This window comes from Patella vulgata, chromosome 9, assembly GCF_932274485.2.
Source record: "Patella vulgata chromosome 9, xgPatVulg1.2, whole genome shotgun sequence".
NCBI classification, from domain to species: domain Eukaryota; kingdom Metazoa; phylum Mollusca; class Gastropoda; family Patellidae; genus Patella; species Patella vulgata.
In genome coordinates this window covers 19,581,287-19,603,199 of record NC_065887.2, presented here as the reverse complement: position 1 = coordinate 19,603,199, position 21,913 = coordinate 19,581,287, and the positions used below count along the sequence as shown (strand labels likewise).

At 37.0% G+C, this 21,913-nt stretch overlaps 1 protein-coding gene across 1 annotated transcript; it reads right to left on the bottom strand.

The window, feature by feature from the left end:
* Positions 1-9,066: 9,066 nt before the first annotated feature.
* On the bottom strand, positions 9,067-11,512 carry LOC126832007 (tubulin alpha-3 chain). Its single transcript, XM_050562691.2, is given in 4 exon segments — positions 9,067-9,360; positions 9,362-9,921; positions 10,457-10,679; positions 11,353-11,512. Coding segments are annotated over 4 exon segments (864 nt in total). The 5' UTR covers positions 11,356-11,512; the 3' UTR covers positions 9,067-9,282.
* Between the last annotated feature and the right edge of the window lie 10,401 nt (positions 11,513-21,913).

Genomic DNA, 21,913 nt, shown 5'->3' with positions numbered 1-21,913 from the left:
GGCAGTCAACAAGAGTTGCCGCATATTTTTAATTTTGTCAGTAATGAAACACTTATAATACACTAAAATCTGATTAAGAGTAACAACTCATTAAAAAATTATCAGAAAATCATTAGAGTTTGTTTGGCCCATGCAAACGTTCAGTATATAAAACATATAATATCACGGATTTAGCTGTTTAAGTTATCAAAAATCATTTAAAATCAATATACTTGTTCGTCTCACGACCTTAAACTCTGTGTATCAATCTAAAGTCAATTGGAACAATTATATAAAGGCGTAAACACGGTATATAAATATAAAATCAATCAGATGATAACTAAGGTCAATCGAATATTAACTTTAGCCTCTAAAGCATCCAAAAGATTTTTCAAAGTGGTCAAGGGACATAACTCTGGTAGTAATTATCGGGAATTATTGAAATTCAATAGGCTTCTTGGTCTCACGATCTCAAACACTGTGCATAAATCTAAAGTCAATCGGATATTAGCTTTCGCACCTAAAGCGTCCACAAGATTTTTCAAAATGATTCTTGGTCTCACACTACATGGAAACAGGAAATCAACTTGAAAATATATATAAGACTCGACTAGTGTACTACATAGAGGGGATCACGGTGGCTAAGTGGGTAAGGCGCTGGCTCGCTAGCCTGGAGGTCGGGTGTTCGATCCCTGCATTGGCCGAGAAAGTTCATCCTGATTTTCCGGCGTGGTTCTCCCTTGTCAGTGATGCAGGACGGAGGGGCTGACAAGGACAGCTGTCTAGTCGTTCGGATGGGACGAAAAACCGAGGTCCCGTGTACACATTGGCGTGCACGTTAAAGATCCGTTGACAGTTGGAATTCGATATAAGAGTAGGCCGTAGTGCCGCTGTCCGGTCAAAATTTCCCTCATAGCACACTGTATGGCGTATGCCCGTCTTCATTAGCCCAGTTCGGAGCAAAACAGTAGGACGTTAAACCCCATTTCATTTCATTTTCATTTGTACTACATAGATCAGAGTATCAATCGAGAGATAACAGCTTTCCCCAACATTTATCGCTTTGTCTGCAGGTGTAAGAAAGTGATGAAATTGAAATGTTCGTTTACATGATAACATGTGGGTGTACGATTTAAAGGGGTATTGACAGTGAAATAGTGTATTGTGAGTAATATAGTTTATTTTGGTCTTTTGTATCCAAAGGCTACTATTCTGTGTTGGAAAACAATATATGTTCAGCCTTGCTGGTGTCGGGTGTCGAGACAAGATGGTGTCATTTTATCTTGCCCTTAAATATGTGCGCCGCGAGTTTCCAGGACTGAAATTTATACATCTCCGTGGATTCTCTGTGATTAGTGAAAAAAACATTAACTGTACTAATTGTTCTGTTGTTTTTTTTTCTTTTGTGAATTATAATGGTTATAATATGTATAAATGATGTAAATATACTCTTCAAAAAAAGTAGGGGATATTCAGAAACAATACAAATCTGCGGAAATGCACTGCTGTTTTTATTAGAGGTAACCAGTGTATGTTAATAACAGGCCAATTGCCTACACATGAACATAAACAGTTCATATGTGCGTCTTATCTGACGGCCCTATTTCACTCGCAAAGAGATACACGCGTTGAGCCCATTTGAAGCATGCCAATAGCACATAGACGTTCATCATGTTGAAGACGTCTCATTGCAAATTAAACGTAACACACTATAGCAAAGATACGTTAAACAGTAAATCCTTTTCAGGAACAGATAGGAAAGCAAACATGGATAGGATAAACCAGCACGCGGCAGTTTTCATCAACCCTTCTTTGAAGTGTCAAATTTGACAATCAACCCCTCCCACGCGTATGGCGCGTGTCGCACCTACAGCTCAGTGGTTCTGTTGGGGCGATAAGTTCTTCATCTGTGAACATACTCTCAAAGCATGTCAAGTGTCCATGACTATTTATCATATCACAACCTACATAGGTATTTGTATTTCAATATCCCTTAATTTTTTTGAAGAGTATACATTTTCGCTACTTTATCAAGTTACTCGAAACCTTCCTAACCCTGCTTTAGATGAATACAATCCCAACCTTTCCATAGACAACCTCATCGGTCAAAGGAATCGGCTGTAAAAAGCTGAATCTATTTCTGATTTTAAATTTAATTTTTGCCACCCAGACATTTGCAGTTTCCATGACGCGAGCGTCCTTTGAAATTTATGTCTTTCTCCATAGTTAAAGATGCATTAAGAAAAGAGCGGAGAGTTCTCGGTATATATAGTAGTTAAAAACAGATAATGAAAAGGGAAAGTTAAAACTCCTTATATCCGAATGATAGAGCTGTTCATGACAAATACTATAGATTATATCGTTAATACTCAAAATCAAGGGGAAAAACGACAAAACCGTTTAAAATAGATCTTTTGAAGTAAATTGAGGGGTTACATAACAAAAACCCAAAATCTTATTGGCAGTAACTTTCAGAATTAAGGGATGGGACAAAAACCAAATAAAACCACAGACATGGCTTGATCACTTTCGTGCCTTAAATACCCCCAATTGCTCATTTCATGATCGTATCAATATACTTGGTCTTGAACTTTCTCAGTTAGAGAAACAGAAATGTTTCAAGCAACTCGACATGAATATTTCTCTTGATAAGTTAATAAAGCCATTTCTGACTTAAAAAACCCCAATAAGGCCACCGGTTTAGATCTGATCTGCAATGAAATGTTGCAGAGTAGCAAGCCTATCTTAGGGGAATGCTTCCAGAAATTAGTTAATGTGTCTTTTGAAATGTACCTATATCCGTCATGATGGGCTGATGACTATATTATTCCCTTGCATAAGGGTGGTAAACTGGATAATCCGTCCAACTATAGTTGTCGGGTAAAAATTGCAGAAAATAGTGATGGACCGAGAATAAATTGCAAGAAATTGTTTTTTGCCATTTTTCTACGCTATGGGACTTGTAAGTCGCAAATATGAAAATCGGCCCTCAGATAAGTGTTCTACAGGGGTCAAAGTTCAAGGTCATGTCAAAATGAGGTAAAAATGAAAGAATTTTCATAAAATCCTTAATATTTGTCATAAAGTATCAAACTTAGTGTCAAACTATGGGTTTTCGGGGGTGTTGAATCCAATGCAACCATTATTTATGTCGCGCGACGTCGCTATGACGTCATGACGTCATTTGGAAATGACGTCATGACTCTTAATTCCGCGATTTATCATCATAATAGGGCCCTAATAGAGTATCGACACTTGACTTTATACATGGGGTTGTCGGGGATGGACAATACAAACGGCGGGATCGGGTAACTCCGGACAAGGTAACTCCGAGTTACCCAGTCATATGTCGCACGGTGATACCTTACGGAAGGCTCAGTAGCAACTGCAGTAAAAAGCGCGACGGATATACGACTGACTATATACAAACAATCTTGAAGTTGTTCCACTAAGAAAGTCCAGTAAAAGGCTGATCCTTTCTTATTAGAACAACTTCAAGGATTTATAGTTACATAGCATTTGTCAACAGCAGAGAAACATAAATAAATTAACTTAAACAAAATTATTAATTTGTAAAAATCCCTAAAAATCCATAATAAAAGTATTATAGTTTAATTTAGAATAAATCCAAATATTATCATCCTCATCTTCATCATTGTCCTGCTCCGTTTCAGGTAGGATACAGTTCGTACAGTGGTCCTGTTGGCATTTTCCGCAGCCAGCGTGGCATGGTAGACCATATTTCCTACAGGAGCAATTGGTATGCTGACACCCTGTCGTGCAATTACAGTGGATGAGTTTAAGTAGATATTCTGGAGCGGGTGCATTGTCCATGGTAATTGGTACATATTTCCTTCATGCAGCTCCCATCCCCATTCCAATGGATCCATGGAGTTAGAATACCCACTCCACTCCATCACCTGTAAAATGTAAATAGTAGAAGATCAGTCTCTAAAACTTAGGAGTAAAGTATTATTTTACCTAACCATCGTGCTTGAATAATTTGTTTTATTTTGTGACAGGTTTAACGATAAGACTCGGCACTGAAGCTGAACGAATGGGTAGAAAATGATCAATGTATACTGACTGACCTGATAATATACGCGACAAGTGTGATACTTTGCGGCGGACTCAGTGGGAGGTAGACGACTTGGGCTGACAAACGACGAGGATTTGGCTATCTTTGATAAGAGTAGTTTGTAGCGAATGGTGGTCATGCTTTCTGTCCATAAAACAGTTTCAAAGCATTCAGTCCAAGTGAAGTGACTTCATCTTGCTGTTTTCCTGGTTGGCATAGTTCTGAAGCTATGTTCTGCAGTTCAGGATTTCTAAGGAATTTATTTAGAGCACTAGGTTTTGAAAGTCCTGCTAGTCGTGACGTAGAGTCACACCCGGTAAATGCATGGACAAATAATAGAGTTGAGCATAGTTCTTTACCGATATTTACTGTGATTGCTTTGATGTTATATAGCCGTTGGTTTGTTTGTTTCTTATCTATCAGAATAGCAATTCATAATTCGGGTCGTAATAGTGCAGCATTAATATAAGTAAGTCCGTGTCTTCACCTAGAAGCGTAGTTGACCTCAGGCGTGAGCTATTCACTGCCGCTTTTGCAATGTCTACATCAGCATCATCACTTGACTGTGATGTACGGCAAAGTCTATCAGTCAGTTCTTCCATGATCATTTTTATCATATTGTCCTTATTCGATTCATTGGACAGTACGGATTGTTTCTTGCCTTTAAATAGCGATCGCTCCATGCTGATAATTGATGTGGAGCAGATTGAATTACGGCGCAGATGAGTGGAATCTTTGATGTTAGGTCCGTTCCCATAGCCATCTAAGACTACTGTTGGTCTTAAGTATTTCGCTGTAACAAACTTTGCATATGACGAAGCTATATCCAAATACTTAGAGCCCGACGTCCATGGCACTCTTTGAAGCAGCGAACCGCCATCAATGACATAGTGATCCGTTTTGTGGGTAATATATTGTGTTTCTTTTTCACTCTCCGGTATTCCTACATTAGTTTCTTTCTCGGGTTCCGTCTCAAACTTGGCTTCTATAGATTCAACCGTTTTCAGTATAGCGTGAGCAAGCGGCGGTTTATCAGCTTTTAGTGGTATTGATTTTGTCTGAAACAATGCGGGCGGAAATGGAGCCAGTTCATATTCTAACACTTCGTGCAGTGAGATATCTCCCGTCTGGGCAGCAGCGACCATTCTTTGAAACAGGAGAGCGGAGTCAATAGTCCCTTCGTTTGGTAGTTTTACAGAGTTAGTCGCCGTAGTCATATTGGTACATCGATGCTTCCTGGTAAACTTGTAGGTTGACACGTCTTGACCTTTCAACTTTTTCAATATATCCAGTCCGATCTCTTTGTACTGACCAACTGTGACACAAGCAGGAGCTTCTAATCCTGTCACTATATTACGTAGGCTAGCGATATCAGACTCGAACGGGTTTGGCTCAGCAACTGTATCCCATGTATAAAGTCAAGTCTCGATACTCTATTAGGGCCCTATTATGATGATAAATCGCGGAATTAAGAGTCATGACGTCATTCCCAAATGACGTCATGGCGTCATAGCGATATAAATAATGATTGCATTGGATTCAGCACCCCTGAAAACCCATAGTTTGACACTAAGTTTGATACTTTATGACAAATATTAAGGATTTTATGACAATTCTTTCATTTTTACCTCATTTTGACATGACCTTGAACTTTGACCCCTGTAGAACACTTATCTGAGGGCCGATTTTGTCTGATTTTCATATTTGTGACTTACAAGTCCCATAGAGTCGAAAAATGGCAAAAAACAATTTCTTGCAATTTATTCTAGGTCAAATGTTATTTTTACTCCACTATAGAGGAATTTCTATAACTAGTAATTTGGGTAAACTTTTTAATGCGGTGCTAAATAACAGATTGAATAAATTTCTGTGTACTAACAACACCATACATGAGTGCCAAATTGGCTTTTCTAAAAATCATCGAACTTCAGATCATGTGTTCATTTTGAAAACTTTGACAAATACTGTCAATCAAAGGCGGGAAAACTGTTTGCGTGTTTTATTGACACGGTAATTCATGTTGGACTTTATAAAAAACTTCTTGAATTTGGAGTTGGTCCAATTTTTTACTTTTTGATTAAAAATATGTATCAGAAAAGTAAGTCGGCTATCAAAATCCAGGACAAGCTCACAGATTCTTTCTCATTGGACCTCGGAGTTAAGCCCTAACCTTTTTAAAAAATTTATTAATGATTTGCCAGATTACTTCTCCAATTGCCCTGATCCAGTAACTCTTGGACCCAGCATTACCCATTGCTTACTTTATGCTGATGATGTGGTGATCTTATCTACGAGTAAAAGTGGATTACAATCAAAACTTGATAAATTAGATGACTTTTGCAAAGACTGGTGTTTTTCAGTAAATATTGATAAATCTAAAATTCTTATTTTTTTTACAAAGCTGGTCGATTACTTAAACAAGACTTTGTATTTCAAGATATCACACTTAAAAATTTCTCATCTTACCGATATCTTGGTATAATATTTCTGGATCAGGTTCCTTTTCACTAACCAAGTATAGCTTATACCAAAAAGGCTTAAAAACATATTTTAAATTGTGTAAAGATGTAGTCTTTAAATCATCAGATTAAAACAAGTTTGCATATTTGATCATACCATTAAACCCATAATATTGTATGGCAGTGAAATATGGGGGGGGGGGGGGGCTTTTAATACACTTAGTCCTAAGTTCAAAGAAGGTTTCTCTTTAGATAAGATATATAATGCTATAGAACCTGATAAGCTTCATGTTAAATTTTGTAAATTTCTTTTAGGGGAACACAAAAAGAGTTCAAATTTTGCAGTTCTGGCTGAATTAGGTCGATCCCCAATGTATTTAGAAATTGTTAAGTCTCTCCTGTGTTTTTGTCATCACCTTGAGAGCTCGTCTCCAGATTCATTATTAGCTCATGCTCTCGCAGCTAGCAAAGAACTTTCCAAAGTTGGACAGTCATGGTTTAGCGAGAGAGAGAGAAATGGGGTTTAACGTCCACTCGACACAAACTAGGTCATTTCGGGACTAACATAATATGGTTTTAATTTTATTTCAATAATTCATTGCGCGTAGGGGTCTTTAGCAGTGGGAGGAAACCGGAGGGCACGGTGAAAACCCACGAGGGTGGACATCATGGTTTAGCACTGTCACTGAACTATGTCAACTCTTGAACATGCCCTTAATAAACCCTTCATGTTATAAATTTTCGACACTTAAGACCACTTTGAAAAAGTTGCTGGTCAAATGTCATAAAGAAACTTGGCTCAAGCAAAGGGAATCATTGCATACTGGGGAAACTAGATTTATATGTCCAACTTAAAACTAACTTTGGATATGAAAATTATCTATCCTTGAGGAAATATGGATTCCGAGGAATATCACCAAGCTCAAAATATCCTCACATAGGCTCAAAATAGAAACGGGTAGGTATATAGGATTAAATCGTGAATCATGCCTCTGTGAAAAATTCCTGTCAGGGAAAGTTGAGGACGAATTGCATTTTTTTAATTGATTGTGCACATCTGTCAACAGACAGGAAATGTTTATTTGAGGTTATCGAAAAACACAATACAAATTTTATCAACTTGAGTAGTCTGAACAAATATATTTGGTTACTAACTAGTGAACTTGCCATAAGGTTATTTAATATTTTCGCAACCTTGGTTAAGCACCAAACAGGGAATAATGTGTGGGCTTACATAGTTTATGCTTAATATTGATCTGTAACATCAAGAGTTAAGTGGATTTATCTCCCTTTCATGATTAATAATAATGTTCTCATGAGCCGTTTTTTATCAGCATGAAGCCTTAGTGCATAAGGTACTTATATGTATATCTCCCCTGTTGGGAGCCATGTATATGGTTATATATTATTACTTGACTGTCATTTGGGTTTTCTTTGTTTGATCTGTACGTACCATGTCCCCTGATTGGAAATAAAGCTATTATTATTAGTAGTAAACAAAGGGATATAACTCCATCAGTCTTCTTGGACACCCGATCTCATTTCATCTCTTATGGTTTATTCTATAAGCGAAAGAATACAACTTTCCGTTACCAGCACAAAAAAAATCCCTTTCCTGTATGAAAGTGGATAGGGAAATTTGATAGGCTCGATTTCTAACCACATCTTGCATAATTATACTCTTAATCTAGTCTAATGCACTAACCATCCAATTCAACAGTTTCATATCTCACAGTTACGCTGCCTCCCCCCCCCCCACGACATTATAGAACTATATTTAGTTCTATGACGACATGCAATAGAATTAGAATGAACAAGAACGGGAAAAGAACCATCAGTTTAACCCAACCCTTTTGATTTCTACCCACATCTTACAATATGCTTTTAATCTAGTCTAATCTGCTTACCATCCAATTTACCAAGAATTGGAATTGGAATTACCAGACTAAACAATGTCCCTTTATTTACCGCATGTAACGGAATTAGAATGCACTAGAATTTTGGGAAAAGCAAGTCATCACAGTTAAACCCTGACTGCTCTCTAGCATTAACCTTTGATTGACAGTTCATAAACCCACCCCAAATACTGCTTTTAAAAGAAAACAGATCACTTCCCCAATGATTACATATCTAAACATTGAATATTGTCAATGATTATACAAAGAACACAATAATTTGTATACATTTTTAATGCAGGACTTTGGTTAACATCAAAATCAACAAGTTGCAAAACATATATAAATTTCTGTTTTCTCTTTTTAGTTCTTCACAGATCTTAATACTCTTCACCTTCCTCTTCACCCTCTCCTTCGACAGAGTCCACACCAACTTCTTCATAATCTTTCTCAAGAGCAGCCAAATCTTCTCTAGCTTCTGAGAACTCACCCTCTTCCATACCTTCACCAACATACCAGTGAACAAAAGCTCTCTTGGCGTACATCAGATCAAATTTATGATCCAGACGAGCCCAGGCCTCGGCAATAGCAGTGGTGTTACTCAACATACAAACAGCTCTCTGTACCTTGGCTAAATCACCTCCTGGTACAACAGTTGGTGGTTGGTAGTTGATACCGACTTTGAAACCAGTTGGACACCAGTCTACAAACTGGATGGTTCTCTTGGTCTTGATGGTAGCGATTGCAGCATTGACATCCTTTGGTACAACATCTCCTCGGTACAACATACAACAGGCCATGTACTTTCCGTGACGAGGATCACATTTGACCATCTGGTTGGCTGGCTCAAAACAGGCATTTGTGATTTCAGCTACTGAGAGTTGTTCATGGTAGGCTTTCTCGGCTGAGATGACTGGAGCATAGGTAGCAAGGGGGAAATGGATACGTGGGTAGGGTACCAAGTTAGTCTGGAACTCAGTTAAGTCAACATTGAGGGCGCCATCAAATCGGAGAGAGGCAGTGATGGAGCTGACAATCTGGCCAATAAGTCGGTTCAAGTTGGTGTAAGTAGGACGTTCAATATCCAGGTTACGACGACAGATGTCATAGATAGCCTCATTATCAACCATGAAAGCACAGTCGGAATGTTCCAGGGTGGTGTGGGTGGTGAGGATAGAGTTGTAGGGTTCAACCACGGCAGTGGAAATCTGGGGAGCTGGATAGACAGCAAATTCCAATTTGGATTTTTTCCCGTAATCAACGCTCAATCTTTCCATAAGAAGGGAGGTAAATCCAGAACCAGTTCCTCCACCAAAACTGTGAAAGATCAGAAATCCCTGAAGACCAGTACACTGGTCAGCCAATTTCCTGATTCGGTCAAGAACCAAGTCAACAATTTCTTTACCGATGGTGTAATGACCTCTGGCGTAGTTATTGGCGGCATCTTCTTTACCGGTGATGAGCTGTTCAGGGTGGAAGAGTTGACGGTATGTACCAGTTCGTACTTCATCTGAAATATATTAAAAAGAAGACTTAGTACAAAAAAGGACATGGTTAACGCCACCTACAATAGTTTCTAACAACCATACTGCAAGATATTGGTCCAATTTCAAACATTTTCAGCAGACAATATTGGAAAACATGGGGCGGTGTTAACAAATTTTGAGCATGCTCATCTCACATTAGGTTTTCTACTGCCCTGGGGCTAGAATCTGATGTCATGACAAACCAGCCAAAAAAAACAACACAACATATTGACATCCCATACACAAAATCTTATACAAAGGCCACCATTTAGTGTTAGACATTTTTATTGTAAAACCGGTGAACTTGATGGGCATACTACTAATAATTACATTAATTATGCAATGTGCAACTACGTCTTTTGCTCAGAAATACAGTCAAATAGTGATTAAAAATGGTGAACATGTATAAATTGTATCTATATTTTGGACTTAATGTGTAAATTTGCAAATTGTATTTATATAAGTTATAACTGGTAGCTTGAACTGAAAGTAATATTATTATTAGAAATGTGAACTCACCAATTACAGTTGGTTCTAAATCAACAAAGACAGCTCTTGGCACGTGTTTACCAGCACCAGTCTCACTGAAGAAGGTATTGAAGGAATCATCTCCACCTCCAATGGTTTTATCTGATGGCATCTGACCATCGGGTTGGATACCATGTTCTAAACAGTACAATTCCCAACAGGCATTTCCCATCTGCACACCAGCCTGGCCGACATGGATAGAGATACATTCACGCTGAAAAATACAATAAAAATTAACATAATAAAGAAGAAACCAACTACTCGACTGTTCAAACAAGCCGTCTTTAGTCCACTACAGCAGGCATACCCGTTTACACTTGACACTGTCACCTGTGCCTTTCTTTATAATAATTTACATTACAGTGATGGTCAGTGATGATACTGATATGCCAAGGCTAGTCATTATTAAAAGATCGGGCTACTTTCGAAAGATGAAAGGGGCTAGCCGTGGTTAGCTCTGGTTATAATTTTCAAATTCTCAAAATGACGTAAAACTTCATTTAAAACACCGGCCTCGTATAACAATACAATGGCTGTCTGTACGGTGATTGTTAAGGAACAAAACGGGGGCACAATAACGATCATTCACACCTGTGGCGATATTGTTAGACAAGATTGTGTCCAGAATCCACTATCCAGGATGCCTTACCAACCAAAATATTTCCATCGGGGTTCGGTTCTACAGCATTAAGAAATTTGTGTGAAAAAAAAAAGCGGCAACCTCATTATCATCAGGATTGCGCCGGTCACCTTGATTTTGTGTTGTGAATGTCTTCAATGTGATTGATTTATTCAGATAAAATCTGAATTCATTTGCTTTATTTACGCACAACAATCACCAGAAATCTAAAATATTTCTCTAAATGAAAAAATAACATTTTACTTACCATTTTGAAGTATTTGGTTGACTAAACACCGACTAAATTAAGAAAAAATATTTGGCAAACAAAAATCTCACTTGAGCTGTGTGATGTAGCTTCTGTGAGAGATGTGGCTTGTAATGAGTGAGCGCGCAACCAGCTTTTATATACCCGTCGCCATGTTGCCATAGACGCCTTAATCGATTGGATGATTTGTAATCACGTGTGTTTGGTAGTAACGGTTTCAGAGCGTTGTTGCCATGTGCGTCACGCGTTGTCAAACTATGTTGATGATTGTATGTACGGTCGATAGGTGGTTACCATAGCTAGTGTTATTTCTTTACAATTTTGGTGTCATTTAGTGACAAGGACTTGATATTGATATAGTCAGACATATTTTAGGCTTGTCTTGCCGGCAAAACAGAAACATGTCGTGGCAAATGATGATTTCCAAAAATAACGACACTATACAAAGACCTTAATAAAAATACTTTATTCGCAGGCCTATTTTAGTTATTAGTATTTAACCTGTTTAAATAAAATAATGTTAGGACTAATAATTGCGAGTCTCTTTTATTAATTCTCAAATCTGAGCATTATTTAAAAAAATACGATATGATTCTACTGAATAGCCTACAACATTCTAAGCCTACGTAAGTTCACAAATCGACAAGAATGAAGAGAAAATAAAATTACGAAAATTAAGTCATTCTTGAGTCTTGTTTTCCTAAATTCTGTTACCCTTTGCCTTTCAAATAATGTTAGAAAATATTGGAACAGTGACAACTCAAGGTAAATAACGTTGTATGTGTTACAAGTAAAGTGGCATACTTTTAGATCATAGGGCCTACTACAGCGAGATAGTTTTCCCGACCCTTCCTGACAATACCCTGCACCTGTATTATTCTATTAACTTTAAGGCTATTTTAAAGCCATGAAATTCTTCTATGTTCGCCAAAAGGCATAATTTTCTCGCCACATACAAATTTATAATAATTCAGCACTATTTTCAAGTCGATCCAAAAACATTTAAACAAAATTCAAATTGCGTATAGGCCTACTATTATTATTAACGAGGCTCATGCTTGCAATGGCGGACAAATTAACGTAGGACTATTTTGACATAATTTGTTGTTCTTTTATCGCTAAATTCAACTTGAAAATAATTTTGAATTATTATAAATTTATGTCATCTGTGGGGAGAAATTGCCCTTTTTAGTTATCAAAGAAGAATTAGGCCTACGATGAAAATAGAAGGTAAGGAACTACGAAATAGCCTTAAATTTTAAATACTAAAACTTAAGTAAAAAAATTATAGAACAAATGAGACGGCAGTTATTTTAATCATCTAAGTCTTGTTTACCTAACGAGCACCCTGCAACTGAGATATACCCTATTTCATAAGCCTCTCTAGTCTATGATTCAGTTCCACCCGCAGTGCCGGACTGGTGAGTCGAAGGCCTGTGTCCTGTCCTCTCCTTCCTTCCTTCCTTCTTTTCTTTCCTCCCCTTCTTTCTCTTTTCTTTTTTCCTTTTTTTCCTCTTTTTTCTTATAGGCTTAGGCAGGTGGACAGGTGGGCCCAGTCCGACACTGTCCACCCGGTTGAACAGGGGATATATTATAATATAATAATATATATTGAGGTTGTTCGATTGAGTAGGGTAGAATAATAATACCATAGCATTATGTGCATTAGTAGCCAATAAGATTTCATGCCTACTTAATTAAATTGATTTTAATTCCCCGCTGCAAACAATATTGCTTTTTATTAAACATGCATTATGCAAGAGCAAAATCTGCTTATTACAAGTCTTTCTTTAGGCCTGAAATGTTATCTAAATTATCAATTAGACATTAATTAACTTATCCAAACCATAATAAACTCTAGATGTCAAGGCTAGCCTTCGATGTTGGCTGGATTAGATTCCTATATATGCCGCTAACGGCAATTAAATCAATAAAAGTGGATAATCGAGACTAAGCTGTTTATATTAATGATTTTAGTAATGATGACCGAGACTATGCCAAAATTAATCCCGCTTCTTTCTCGGCCCATATCAATTTGACTGAAATTTTCAGCAAATTACCTTTACACTATCTAGTTTTTAACTATTATAGCGAGAACTGCCATCTCGTTATCTTATCTCCCATAATGTATCAGCGTTACGAACGGTGGTAGGCCTAGCGCCGGCCTATTTCGACGCAAACAGGCTTTTGGAAATACAGCTGTTTTGATGTTTTGTTGATTGATAAGGAGTCGGGGGTGGGGTGGGGTTTAAACTGATCTTTTACTAAAAACCGTTCACAATGTTAATCAAAATACACGTTAACGAATCCTGTTTCGTAACGTAGATCCGGTGGAACTTTAGGGCTGCACTAGGCCTACTTCAATTTTCGGAAACTGGGACCCTAATGGTCAATATTCTGTTGTGAACTATAACTCAAGACGAAGCTCTTGTTTATTTGCTGTATTTTATTTGACACAGAATTTACAAAAATTAATGTATTAAAACAGGACTTGCTTTATTACTATAGGCCTAGGCGAAGGGTTTTAGTTAAACATACATTGTTCCTGTTTCCTCACACCAAAGGCTTAGCCAGATGAGCCCATTTACTTATCACACGACGGTATTATAGAACTTATAAAAGTATGTATTTCTTCTACCTATTTTAAATGGAGTGACAACTTCTATGAGCAGACCCAGACCCACGGCTTACCCATGGGTAACCCCCTGTCACCCTTGGTCTCTGAAGTATTCATGACGTCCCTCGAACAAGAATCGTTAAAGACATCAGTCATTAAACCTATTGTCTGGTATCGCAAGGTGGGTGACACCTTTGTCGTGCTCCAACATCTAAACAGCCAGACACACAGAATTAACTTCATCATGGAAGCTGAAGAAGGAACAATTCAATTTGTGGACGGATTAATTACCAAAAATGGAGACAACTTTAAAACGTAAACCTACTCATACAGACCAATATATCTATTTCAAGTCAAATCACCCATTAAACATTAAGAAGTCCATTGTTTTAACCCTCGCCAAGCGCGCCACTACTATCTCTCAAGAAGATTTATTATCTACAGAATTAACTCATTTACGGAAACTCCTCGACGAATTTAATAGTTACCCTACACATTTTGTTAACCAAGCCATCGGAAAAGTTACCAACGACAAAGCAAAAAATACCAAACCTGCTAAACCGGCTACCACTGGTATAAGGGTATCCACCCCCTTTAAATGACTCTAGATGACATCAAATTAGAAGAATACTTCAACAAGCAGGAATCGAGGTCCTAGTGGCAAAACAATCCAAAACATCCTGGCAGCAAATGGTAAAAAAGAACGGATCAACCCACAAAGTATATAGGGGAGACCAAACGAACTTTGGATAAAAGAATCAAAGAACACCAATCCTTGGCAGCATCAGCACTCAGCAGTGACAGAACATCTTAGTAACAATAGACGACATCGTGTAAATTGGCACTCAACGTGTACGGATGCTAGCCGTGAACCAACACCAGAAAACCCCCCAGAAAAATCCTTGGAGCTATTCACATCAGAGCTCAATCGGGATATTGGATTGGGTTCTATAATATTGGTATGTGTTTATTACCTGTCAGTTGCTAAATGCCGCTTATGAAGTTGTCTTCATTTGGAACATCTTTATCGCCCCTGTTGTAGTTTGTATCTTTTTCATTATTTCATCATTAGTATATGTGTTTAGTTTTGTCTTACGTCAAAACAGTTCAGGGTCATAAGCTCGCCTCCACATTATCCCCTGATACACACAGAAAAAAAACTTGTGTTGAAACAACACAAAACTTGTGTTAAAATTTATCAAAAACACAAACTTGTGTGAAAATCTACACAATACTTGTGTTGAAATTTCTGAAACTTGTGTTGAAATTTCTGAAACTTGTGTTAAAATTTCTGAAACTTGTGTTGAAATTTCTGAAACTTGTGTGGTTTCATACAAACTTGTGTATAGCCATCCACAAAAACTTGTGTTGTGTTTTTCCCCAATTTATATACAGTATAGCAACCTTTTTATGCAGGACCCATCTCTTTGCTCTGTTAGACCTGTAAAGTTTGATAAAAGAAGGAAACAAAATTTTTTTTTGTTTTTGTAAGATTATTATTTATTCATAAAATCATAGGAAAAAGTAAATTAAAATATCAAAACTAAATAGATATTTGAAATGTTAACAGAAAAACAGAGAATTCTAATACTAATTATATTGTGTTATATATAATGACCCCCCCCCCCCCCCCCCACACACACACACCCCACTTTACCCATCACAAAATATAACATAGCTGTTTAAATTGTTCTTAACCACACACACTTTACCTATCACAAAATATAAAATAGCTATATAAATTGTTCTTTACCCCAAAAAAAGAAATCAGGATATAAAGATATGTACACAGTATCCCTACCCCATACTCCAAAATATATAATTCAAATAATATCTAAATTTAATAACATCCAAACCAAGCACTAAGATTAATTATGCACTAAATTGAAACAATTTCAAAAACTGAAAAGTGCTACAAAATCACACTACAAGTGATTTGTGAGACATATAGAAATAACTAATATACACAGAAAACTAACAAAAGAAAAATGCACTATTTTGCAGGAGTAAAAAAATGATGTAAAACCTTTTCCTCATTAAAAAACCCCAAACAAAATGAATATTTTGTAAATAAAAGAAGCAAAGCATCAAGATTACAGGATTGAAATAAAAAAATATCATATGTACAAAAAACTTATATACAATCACAAGTCATAAGCCACAGTGGTTCAGTGAGTATAAGGTGTTGGCCGAGAAATTTCAACTGGATTTTCCGGCATAGTTCCCACTTGTCAGTAGTGTTGGATATGGCAAGGGAATTGGGTACAAGCCCGGAATCGAAAGAAAGAGAGAGAGAAATGGGGTTTAACGTCCACTTGACACAAACTAGGTCATTTCGGGATTAACATATGGTTTAATTTTATTTCAATAATTCGTTGCGCATAGGGGTCTTTAGCAGTGGGAGGAAACCGGAGGTCCCGGAGAAAACCCACAAGATTGGACAGGCAACCCTACTCCTTGTCACGTACAACCGGGGATTCGAAACCACGCCAGTTGACTCAATGACAGGCCGTATGATACCGCACGCACGTGCTTACCATTCGGCCATCCACCAGCCCCTCCCCCATTCCCGGAATCGAAACCATCCCCACTGCGTTCACTTAGAAGAACCCTTGACAATTGAATTATTTGACTCAATGACAGACTTCTTGATCAAATGTGTGCGTGTTAATCATTGCCACCCCCCCCCTCCCCCCCCGGGTTCCCGTTAAAGAACCCTAGTCAGTTGCAATACTTTATATAAGAGTAGGGTGTAGGGCAGAATCACTCTAAGAACACAGAAAAGTAGGATACTAAACCGTATTTCATTTCATAAGCAAGGGAAAGTCACCTTTATGTAGGTCAAGGTTTTTTGTAATTCTGGGTGTATTTGATCTACATTTGGTTTCTAGTAATGCCTATTAAATACTTTATGATTTCTGACCAAATTCTAAGTGATTTATATGTCACTTTACTTGCTATATTATACATACATTTCTGAAGAGAATTAAAATCTAATTGTGTTTTGGAAGAAAAGTTAACATTAATAACAAAAAATAAATATTTAAAAATTGGGTCAAATGCATTCTTTCCCAGAAGTATAAAATAAATTGATGCTTGGGTTTTGTTGTTGTTATCATACAGCAAATACTCTTTCAATGGTGTTCCAGCCTAAAAAATAAAAAGTAGGCAATAAGAATACTTTCTATGGTTCACAACGTTTAAATAAACAATTTATTTTGCCACATCGAGACCGAGTCTCTATTTGGTTTCAACTTTGCGGAATTCCTTTTTGTGTCTTGTCCAGTTACAGACCCAGGCAGATTATTATGCTCAAATCAAATGAGTTAGAAGTCAGAAAAAAGTCTTGAGATTTGGGACTGAAGTCTCATAATAGGTCAACTATTCACCCTTTCATACATGTATTGTCTGCAAATCCAGATTCCCTACTACATCATGGCAGCACCTATTTACTTGGCAATGTCTAATTATTTTTGGACCATTCTTATTTTATTTCCATTGACAACAAATTGGATATTACCCTTTAAAATCTATTGAAATCTATTTGAAAGTAAAATACTGTCCATCATTATTTTACTGCTATTTACTGTAAAAATACACATACATGTAGGGCCTATCGCAACTTGAAGGAAATCAATGGATGTGATTGGCAAAAATCAAGTATGCCAAGTACTTGAAACAGCAGAGTCCTAGGCATTGCCCCAAGAAGAATAACTAGATTACCAAGCAAGTGTATAGAAGTACTTCCTGATTAAAAATAGAAATATATATGTTACTTACATTTTGCGTGTTTTCCCCTTGTCAGTGATACAGGACGGAGGACCTGACAAGGACAGCTGTCTAGTCGTTCGGATGGGACGAAAAACCGAGGTCCTGTGTACACATTGGCGTGCACGTAAAAGATTCCTTGGCAATTGGAATTCGATATAAGAGTAGGCTGTAGCGCCGCTGCCCGGGCAAAATTCCCTTCATAGCACACTGTATGGCGTATGCCCGTTTCATTCGGATGGGACGAAAAACCGAGGTCCCGTGTACACATTGGCGTGCACGTAAAAGATTCCTTGGCAATTGGAATTCGATATAAGAGTAGGCTGTAGCGCCGCTGCCCGGGCAAAATTCCCTTCATAGCACACTGTATGGCGTATGCCCGTCTTCATTAGCCCAATTTATAAGCAAAACAGTAGGATGTTAAACCCCATTTCATTTCATTTTCAAAATTATAAAATAATTTGATGGCTTAATATTCAAAAGGTACAGTCCTTTATGTTTATAAAATTGTACGGGAGCCATAAAAAGCTCCTGATACCTTGAATATATGCAGTTTAAAAGTAAACAAAAATCTCAATATTTAGGAGAGAGAGTGAGAAATGGGGTTTAACGTCCATCCAACCCCCCCACCAAGTGTATAGAACCAGTTCCTGATTTAAAAAGCAAATATGCATGGTACTTACATAGTCTTTGTCTGATAAGCAAGATCTGTGAGAAAACGTCTCCACAATATCAATAGCCCTTTCCAACTTGATCTTCCGAGGTGGGTAACTGAAAAAAAAATTGGCAATGTATTAGTTGGCTTAAATTGACTAGACAGTTTTGATTAATTAAAAAAATGTTAATTTAATTACATTTGTTTTGTTTCATGTGTTGGTTTGCTTTGCCACAGATGAGACAGTGATATCTACATATAACTAAGATTCTGTCTCTGCTCATACATGACGTGTACAGTTTTACTATACTAAACTGAATTTTAGATTTCAAAATAGCATAACAATCTTTTCTATTAGAATTGAATAGTTACCCACCAAAAAAAAGCTGCTCTATCATCATTTTTTCCAGCCATTTCTTCTTCCATTTTTTTCTTTTATAATTTCTTTTGTTATTACATGATCTTTTTCTGGGTCATTTGCATATACATCCAATATTGAAACTGAAAAAATAAATACATGATATGTAATTTACGATTAAAGCTACCTTACCATATATACAAACTGTGTGATATGAAATTGAAACTAATGTATCTATATGTATCAAAAGTTTTAATCCCAAGGAACTACCTAAGCCGTAAAAGTCTATCTTAATAATCCTTGTTTGTCACATGGTTTCACTGTCGCAGTAATTAGAAGACGGCCATGGTGACTGAGTAAATTAGGTGCTGGCACACTAGCATGGAGGCCACAGGTTATCTCTTGGGGTTGACCGAGAAAGCTCATCTTGATTTTGCAGAGTGGTTTCCCCTGAGATCCAATGTACTCATTGGTGTACACATAAAAGTTCTCTTGGCAGTTTGAATTCGGTATGAGAGTAGGCCATAGTGTCGCTGCCCAGACAAACATTTTCACTTAGCACAATGCATTAGACCAGTCGGAGCTGACCAGTAGGACGTCTTTAAACCCCATTTCATTTCAGGTAATCTAGTATTTTTCTAGTAAGATTGAAGTCTCTCTACTTTCTTTATATGTAAATATCATATTTGAAATAAGTCATACTTTTATTCGATATGGGGTGGGGCTGGGGGGAATGGTCTAGTAGGTAATGCATGCGCATGAAATCACAGGGTCTGTCATTGTGTTAAGTGGCATGGTTTCAATTTCAAGGAGTAGAGTCGCCTGTCCAATCTCTTGAGTTTTTTCGCTGGGTCATTCGGTTTCCTCCGTTTTCTAAATACATGTACCCCTACGCCAAGCGAATTATTCATATTAAATTGAAGCATACCTTCTCTAATCTCTGGGTACTTTTGTTTCCTCCTTTTGCTAAATACCCATACCCGCAAGGGAATTATTCATATTAAATTTAACCTTACCTGTCCTTTTTCCCGAAACGACCTAGCGTCTGTAGGCTAAGTAGATATATAAGGACCCATCTTGCAACAACTCTACATGTAGGTTCGTGCATAATTAATATTACAGTAACATACCAATTTTTAATACATGTAGAATGAGACAGTGTGCAGGGAAAGGGTGGAAACGGAAGTAGGGTAATCCTCGTCGTAGTTGATTACCGGTATGCATATAGGCACAGCATGGACTACTTGATTCTTCAAATACAAGTACATGTAAGGCCTTGTTTATGTCATTTCTCTCTCTCTCTCTCTCTCTCTCTCTCTCTCTCTGTTGCATGTAAGTGCCATATAAATACTTTATTTTGGATTGTATGTTCACATACACTAATCATTGTAGGACATTGGTAAAAAAAAAAATAGAAAATATAAAAATTAATTGAAATTTTTACCTGTTTTTCTTCGATTCAATGCCAATGGAGTCCTTGGTAAATTCTCAATAATTATTGCTGGAAGGTGGAAAGAGTCACATATCATCACTGACTGGAAAAAATAATAAAACTATAGAGAAACTTCCACAGGCTGATTCTAGTTCCATTATTTATTAACTGTGACTGAATCAGGCAAAAATGGGACCTAATATTAAATATTACACAGACTCACAGAGGTTGAACAACGGATTACATGTCATTTGGGACTCTCGTCATTTGGGACTCAAAAAAATATGACCACGACATTTGGGACTCGGGTATACGACGTTTGGGACTTTGGTATACGTCGTTTGGGACTCGGGTTAACGACGTTTGGGACTCGGGATAATTTATTAGAAATAGGCCAATTCAAAACACGAAAGAAAATATTTATTAACATGAAACACGTGGTTAGTAAAAGGCTCAACCAAACGATAAAACATTAGTTGCACTTACGGTTCTTTGATAATCATCGTTTCTCATAAAAGTTTTATATTTATTTAAAACGAATAATATGCTGATGAATTTATTTGAAAATGACCTACAAAAAAAACAAAATAAATATTTACACGACATGCAATCTTTTTTTACAAGCCACTAGAAATTGTTAACGATAATCCGTGAGCTGCACGTTGACATGCTTGTCGTAGATGGCAATACCAATTGATAAATTAGTGCGTACAAGGCAAAGTTTTTTTGTGGAAAATATAAGAAATGGCAACGAACAAAGCGGGATAATTAAAGCTGATTAACTGATAATCCCAATGTTATTACAATATGTTCAAAGAAACCTAACGGTTCTTTGGTGGATGAGGAAAAACGTGAGTTGTCAATCATCGAGAATGGCGGCCGTGTGTTGATTGCAGTTATACCGTTTCACGAAAAATCATTAGCAGTGGTCGGTCAATCAAGCTCGTTTACTATTTATAACGCAAATTTTTCGTTTCGGTTAAAACAAAATATACGTCCATTTTAATTGGCCGAAGGATGTGTGACTAATAGAAATATGACGGGCGGACAAACTGACCAAACAGTATATTTCGAGGTATTTGAGGTAAGCTAATTTAATATTATATCATAACTGCATGTGCATACTTGTGTTTCTGTGTGATTAAATATTCAAAAAATCATTCTTAGGATACAGCCTCGACACCAGTCCGCCTTGAATTGCAATGTTTGTTTTGTGTTCTGGGCGCCATTTTGAAAAAAACTGACATGACCTATATAATACAATCCAGCGATAGTGCAGTCAATTTCCTTTAAAAGGGAATCCGAATTTGTTAATTTTCTGCAATATCACTTCGGTGGTAGCGGACGTAAATAAAGCTATTTCACGTACAAAGACCTACAATAAAATCCAGGTGAATTGGGAAAAATATTCATGTATTTTCTTGATGAAGAGTAGCTATTTCAATTTGTAAATGCCCAGTCATCTTAGACAAACAATAATTCCAACTTCAAATCAGTTGTATTTATTCAAATCATACTATGAATAATTGTATTTTTCCACTTGCATAATAATAAAAACTTGACTTTTATTATTTTATTTCTTCAGGCCAAGAACATGGAAAATTGGTAATTGCCTTGTATCACTGCTAACTATAAGGCACAGGGAGCCTTGGGCAGAAATGATAATAATATGGTTCTCAGATATGTTACTGTGTACAGACTGAACAAAAAATATATATACACTTGCTATTA